This window comes from Arachis ipaensis, chromosome B2 (genome assembly GCF_059453495.1).
Source record: "Arachis ipaensis isolate K30076 ecotype BB chromosome B2, ASM5945349v1, whole genome shotgun sequence".
Lineage (NCBI taxonomy): Eukaryota > Viridiplantae > Streptophyta > Magnoliopsida > Fabales > Fabaceae > Arachis > Arachis ipaensis.
The window spans coordinates 45,479,579-45,487,262 of record NC_142437.1 but is presented as its reverse complement, the minus strand read 5'-3'; the positions used below and the strand labels follow the sequence as shown (position 1 = coordinate 45,487,262).

Here is a 7,684-nt window from a genome sequence, read left to right as displayed (position 1 = left end):
TAGATCTCTTAATCAGAATCTTCGTGGTATAAGCTAGATTGCTGGCGGCATTCATGAGAGTCCGGAAAGTCTAAACCTTGTCCGTGGTATTCCGAGTAGGACTCTGGGATTGAATGACTGTGACGAACTCCAAACTCGCAAGTGCTGGGCATAGTGACAGACGCAAAAGGATAGTAAATTTTATTCCAGTATGATCGAGAACCTCCAAGATGATTAGCCATGCAGTGACAGCGCATCGGACCATTTTCACAGAGAGGAATAGGATGCAACCAACGACAAGGGTGATGCCTCCAGACGATTAGCCGTGCTGTGACAGAGCATTTGGACCATTTTCCTGAGAGGATTGAAAGTAGCCATTGGCACCGATGACATCCTTACACAAAGCCAGCCATAGAAAGGAGTAAGACGGATTGGATGAAGACAGCAGGAAAGTGGAGGTTCAGAGGAACGAATGCATCTCCATACGCTTATCTGAAATTCTCACCAATGATCTACATAAGTATTTCTATCCTTCTTTTATTACTAAATTTCGAAAACTACATAGCTATTTTATATTCGCCTGACTGAGATTTACAAGGTGACCATAGCTTGCTTCATACCAACAATCTCCGTGGGATTCGACCCTTACTCACGTAAGGTATTACTTGGACGACCCAGTGCACTTGCTGGTCAGTTATGCGAAGTTGTGAAGATATGTTTAGACCATGGTTCTGTGCATCCGTTTTTGGTGCCATCGCTAGGGAATCAATTTCGAACAATAATTCACAACCTGAGTAATAATTTCGCATACCAGTTGGCATTTGATGGTGGCTACCGATGGGTTAAATGACGACGAACCTAGTGAAATGCATCAACTCAGTCTTGAAGGGTGCACGCAATCTCCCCATTACTGCACTTGTGAAGGCAACATTCTACAGGCTTAACGAGTTGTTCACCCGAAAAAGACCCGATGCGGAAGCACGGATTAATGCTGGCCATGTTTTTTCTGAGCTCGTGACCTCAAAGTTGCATGCAAACTAACTTGCATCAGGAAACATCCAGGTTAATTGCTTCGACCGGCAGAATGAGGTCTTTGAAGTGCGTGAGAAGCCAAGTGGACTGGAGTATGCTGTCGACCTCCGTCGTCAACGATGTGACTGTGGTGAGTTCCAGGTGGACTGGATTCCTTGTCGACATATGTTTGGATGTTGTGCAAATCAACGACCGGATTGGCAAGTGTATGTGCATCATGTGTATAAGATGGATCAAGTTCGGCGGTGTACCGAGCTAGGTTTAGGCCACTAGGGAATCCTACTACATGGCCTGCTTACAACGGGCCTCGATTCGTACCGAATCCGTACCTGAGATGCGTTACCAAAGGTCGCCCCAGGATGACGCACTTCTTGAATGAGATGGACATGCGAATGTTACGTCGTCCCAGGCGATGTAGACTATGTGGGGCTAAGGGACACAATCGTAGCAATGCTGTTAGTCAGCTGGTGCAAATACCGATAGAGATGCTCAGTAGATTCATGTATTATGATCTTTGAAACATTGTAACTTATGACAATCTATCATGTGACACATGCGACTTTATGAATTGTCCAAACATTTTAATATATTATGATATTTGAAGCATTATATTATGATATCTGAAACATTATAACATGTCCAAGTAGTCCATGACATAGATAGTAATCAAACATAGAACAGGTAATTAATACATAAAGAAGTTAACTACACAATAATTACTTTCTCATTGTCCATTTTACATCCTTCACAAGATTTTTGCATCTCTTGACGGCCTTTTTGAACACAGATGGAGTGTACCAACTAGCGCTACGACGCGATGGATCAACCCTTAAATTGTAACCTTTGCCTATGTCATTCAGAGTACGTACCTCACCTGTATACAATTTAATTAAATAATTAGATAAAGTATATAAAGTAATCAAACCATTAGAGATACCACATATCAATATAATATGTTCAACCAACCAAACAAGTATATCATTTAGTCAAACCAAACAGAGATACCATTTATAAATACAAGATAATCAACTGATTAAACAAGTAAAGCAAAATATACAATATAATACCATCATTATGGGATTCTTCATCCTTGTCAGACTCCTCTATTTCATCCTCCTCATCGTCGTCTTCGTCATCTGGGCCATCTACTAGATACCCATCGGTCTCTTGCTTAAGTGTCTTAGCATTTTCATCAATAAAACCCATAGAAACACGGTTAGGGTTTTGACTATTAATAATTTTGCGTCCACCGTCACTTCTACTAGAGTCAACAGATACGAACCCTCCAGAAGCACCCGACGAAGTCCGGCACGGATGCCTCGCGTCCAAGGAATACCTACCCGCCATGAACTCAGGCTGATGGCCATATTGTGATTGTCCTGCATCTGCAGCCATGAACCTAAGTAACTGGTTAAAAGAAGCTCCTTCTCCTGAGTCAAATTGTGACATACCCCAATACTATTGATGTATTGGGTACGACGGGGTCAACTGTGTTTGAGGTACATACTGGCTTGAGGACTGAGGTTGTTCTTGTGGAAGTGGATTTGGAGGTGATGCTGGCAGTGATTGTGGCTCTTGATCTTCATTGTCATCATCCATATCCTGATTACCCTCATCATTCTCTTGAACCACAAGATTCGACAAGTTCAAATGGTTCCCAAATTTTGTTCGGTACCAGTACATGTAAGTATCCAAGGGATGCTGTGAAGGCATGGGAAGCTCAGTAAGAACATGGTTATACCTGTTTGTCCACTGCATTAGGGGGTGGAAAAAGGCCAGGCGGCCGGCCAGTGGCCTGTAGCGTGGCCTGTGTTTGGCTTGACCTGGCCTAACCTGTTATAAAATAGGCACAGGTCCAGACTCACAAATTAGCCTTATTGGCCTATCAGGCCTGCCTGGGCATGTTAAAATATAATTAAATATATAAATAATTATTTATTATAACAAAATTATGAGATATTTTTGTATATTTTAAATACGTTAAAAGTTTAAAATTTTTTATAAATATTAAATATATGACATATTACATATAAATATTTTTATTAAAAAATAATTTTTTTAAATAATATTTTTATTTTTATAAAAAAAATTATCAGGCCTTTTAACAGGCTTCAGGCCAGGCCAGGCTGCATAACAGGCCAGGCCTAGTACTTTATAATGAGCCTATAACAGGCTGCAGGCCAGGCTCATGCCAATTAACTGTATGACAGGCCAGGCTTGTAAACAGCAAAGACTGGCCTGGCCTGGCCTGTTTCCACCCCTACACTGCATCACCCAAAATGAATGAGTCGTGGCTGTGGCCCAGTTAAGATTCTTAGGACCAGTCAGGACTTATCAATGCGCCTTGTCCAGATTCCGTTCCTGATGAGGAATTCCCTGAACAAAACCGAACTGTCGCCTATACCTATCTGTTGCATGCCACTCGATGCATTCAAAAGATACCAATGACACCTTAGCGCTCCACGCAACCGACTGAATGTCTGCAGGAATTATGTTCGGATCCACGCGATACACAACATAAGCAACCCACACAAACTGAGAAAAATAAAGGAAATTCATTATTACAACCCACATAACAATAACAATAACAATAACAATAACAATAACAATGAGAATAAGATTTACACTGACACTAAACCCAAAACAAGCACTTCTTTAATGAAAACACACCTGGCCTTCCTGAAATTCATCAAAGGCCTTCCTAAAGTGAGTAAGCATAAGATATTTATATCGTCAGTCTCCACGCTCACAATTACGCCACCTAATATGACATATTTCATTAACACAATTAGATTCTAAATTTGAAGATACGGGGTAAATGTAACATAATATTACCTATTTGCAAGTGGAAAACTGCGGAGTTCCCTAGGAAGCGGCGCTAGATATGGTAGTCGGATCCAAGCCCAACCAAGCAGAAGTGTTAACTGACCATCGATTTCCTTACAGTCAAAACGAGATGCCCTACATAATACCCTGTAGAGGTGTGCTAGACATGCCGATCCCCAACTATACTGTCCAATACTGCCAAAATCACGAAGCAAAGGTAGAAACTTCCAGCGCACAGATGCCCCAGACTTATCCCAAACAAGATCGTCCCGATCAACAACATAATGTGGCACTTCACGTACCTCTGTATATTGTTTTCATCAGTCAACTGTAAATTTCCTTTTAGATCCCGCGGCCACGTTAGTTTTATGCAGCTTCCTCTACAGTCTGACTTACGCGGTGCAACTCCAAATTGGGGTAAACACTCCACCTCCAAGGCTTCAAAATTACTCATTGTCATCTCTGTGACTGGAAGACCGTCCATCGAAAGATCAAGAATTATAGTCACATCTTCAAGCGTCACAGCACATTCACCAATCGGAAGGTGAAACGTATGTGTGTCTGGGGCGTCACAACTCGGACCGTGCGTTTTGCCCTTAACAACTCGGACCGTCCGTTTACCAAGCAGGAACTCGCATGATCCGACTGTGAGATATATTTTCAAAATATGTGAAAAGCTATTTTGAAGAGTTACATCTCTTCATAGAGTTGACTTATTCAAAAGTTGTGCCTGTTAAAAGGTTGTAATTATTTGAATAGTTATGTCTGTTGAAAGGTTGTAACTATTTGAAAAGTTATGTCTGTTGAGTACGTAGCTGCATGTTACATGTACTCTGTCTCTATAAATTTTTCTCATTTCATTATTGCTGCACAATCCATCTCAATACTTTCTTTATGCGCAAAAGAAAGAATAGAGAATATTATTCTATAAATTATCATTTAGTGTAAGGCTTGACTGTGTGAGTGCATAAACAAGTCAAGTGTTTTTCATTGTATTCTACAGAAAATTCGCCAGTAACCCATTTTACACACCATTGTACATTGGTGGGGGCGAATTAAGCCTAAAGGAAAGTGTGTGTAACATACGCCTTGAAGAATTACGCTATTTGATTCACTATCCCCTTCTCTCATAACTCACAATCTTTAGGCTTAATTATTCACCAATAAAACAAAAATGGCTGCTGCATCAATTAAGGAGATGACGTCAAATTTTGTCAAGTTAAAAAGATTTGATGGTAGAAATTTCATACGATGGCAAAAGAAGATGCACTTCCTTCTCACAACACTAAAAGTGGCATATGTTCTTACCATACCAAGACCACCAAAAGTTGAAGAAGAGGCCATTGTAAAAACACGAGCCAGGCAAAAATAGGACAACGATGACTATATATGCACCGGGCACATACTTAATGGCATGGCTGATGCACTATTTGATGTCTATCAAAATGTTGGGAGCGCAAAAGAACTATAGGACAAATTAGAGACAAAATATATGACTGAGAACGCAACAAGTAAGAATTTTCTTGTCACTCGCTTTAATAATTATAAGATGGTTGATGGTAGATCTGTCATGGAACAACTGCATGAAATTGAGCGTATTTTAAATAATTTTAAGCAACATAACATGCACATGTATGATACCATCATTGTATCTTCAATTATTGACAAACTCCCTCCATCATGGAAAAAATTCAAAAGAACTATGAAATATAGAAAGGATGATGTTTCTCTTGAGCAATTAAGTAATCACCTTCGTCTTGAAGAAGAGTATCGTAAACAAGATGATACTAAAGAGCAAAGTGCTCATGCTAATCTTCACATAATGGAAGATAGAAAATCTAACAAGCCCAACAAAAAGAGATACCGAGATTTTAATAAATTTTAAGGTAACAATGGTGATTTCAGAAAGAATAAAAAGAAAAGAAATTGTTTTCATTATGGAAAACTAGGACATTTTAAGAAAGAATGTCATTTCTTAAAAAAGAAGAAAGAAAAGAACGACACAGCAATAAAACATAATCTTATTGCTGTAATTTCTGAGATCAACATGATTAAAGACATTGGATCATAGTGGATAGATTCTAGTGCAACTCAACATGTATGCAAGAATAGATATTTTTTCAAGACATTCAAAGAAGAGAATGGGACTATTCTGTACATGGAAAATGCATCAACTATTCAGGTAATGGGCAAAGGAATGGTGGAACTTGAATTCACTTCTGGAAGAGTACTGACTCTTACTGATGTATATTATGTACCCGAAGTCAGAAAAAATTTAGTTTATGTCCCTCTACTTAACAAGTATGGGTTTAAGTCTGTATTTAAAGGAGACAAATTTATTCTGTCTAAGGGTGGAGTGTTTGTTGGTAAAGGATATCTATGTGAGAATATGTTTAAATTGAATATTGTAAATAATAATAATAATAATAATAATAATAATAATAATAATAATAATAATAATAATAATAATAATAATGTTTCTGTTTATATTGTTGAGTCCTTTGATTTATTTCATAATCGTTTAGGACATGTTAATTTTCATAAATTAAATGATATGATAAAATATGATCTTATTCCAAAATCAATTAAAAATTCAGATGTATGCACAACTTGTATGTTAACCAAAATAACAAGATTTTCTTTTCAAAGAGTACAAAGAAATTCAAAGTTATTAGAATTAGTACATTCTGATGTATGTGATTTGTATGGTTGGCCTACTATAGGTGAAAAGAAATATTTTGTAACTTTTATTGATGATTTTAGTAGATATTGTTATATATATTTGATGCATTCGAAAGATGAAGTCTTGAATAAATTTAAGATTTTTAAAACCAAATTTGAATTGCAACATAAAACCTTTATTAAATGCTTACGGTCTGAGTGTGGAGGAGAATATTATAATCCTAGTTGTTTTGAGTCCACTGATTTTATTCATCAAACCACTTCAGAATTTGTTGCTTGGCAGTAGCAAGCAAGGAAGCTAAATGGCTTAGAGATTTATTACATGAAATTTCAGTTTGGCCAGAACCAATGGCACCAATTTCTATACATTGTGATAGTTAAGCAACATTATCAAAGGCTTATAGCCAAGTTTATAATGGAAAATTTAGGCACATTGGAGTAAGACATAGCTATGTTAAAAACCTTATTGGTAATGGAGTTATATCTATAAATTTTATAAGGTCAAAACAAAATCTTGCAGATCCTTTGACGAAAGGATTGACAAGAAATTTGGTGTTTAAAACATCAAAAGGGATGGGACTAAAATCTGTATTTTAAATAATTACCAATGGTGGAAACCCAACTCACACTTGAGTAACATCAAGTCTTGAGTTCAATGCGGTAAAGTATACTATTAGAGTAATTACAAGTACTCATAATTATTTCTTTCATCCCAAGTAAAAAGTATTTGGAACCATAATGGTATAAAGGAACATGATGAGATTTGCTCTTAATAGACCTATAGCAAGTACATTATTGCTGAAGTATTTAGTTATGAGATACTTTTGATAGAGTCTACCTATATGAGTGTGAACTGAGGCTGGTTCTTAGAGTTAAGATTTTACTCTTAAAGCACTCACGAAATGATACAAGACACAAGGTCATGTAGTATACTAAATGTGTCATATTTAATATAACATCTAAATGATACCGAAATTTTATGTGTCATCAGTACACGGTTATTCATATGAGTTAAATGGTTCAAAACTTGTCTGCCATTTTAAATTCGGATGAGTGAATACCACTGGTTACTAGGTAAAAGTTCAAATCGCAAGATACCTCTACTGAAAGCATAAAACTTCAAGAATGATAGGATTGAAAAGAAATTTTGAAAATGGTGGGGGGA

The 7,684-nt window shown here is 37.4% G+C and overlaps 1 protein-coding gene across 1 annotated transcript; it reads right to left on the bottom strand.

Annotated features, from left to right (window-relative positions):
- Window positions 1–1,600: 1,600 nt before the first annotated feature.
- On the bottom strand, window positions 1,601–2,460 carry LOC148573831 (uncharacterized). The gene is made up of 3 exons (XM_088505841.1): window positions 2,079–2,460; window positions 1,732–1,885; window positions 1,601–1,631 (listed from the first exon to the last, which is right to left on the bottom strand). Exons 1-3 carry the CDS (start codon window positions 2,458–2,460, stop codon window positions 1,601–1,603), a joined length of 567 nt encoding a protein of 188 aa, XP_088361967.1.
- Window positions 2,461–7,684: the final 5,224 nt, after the last annotated feature.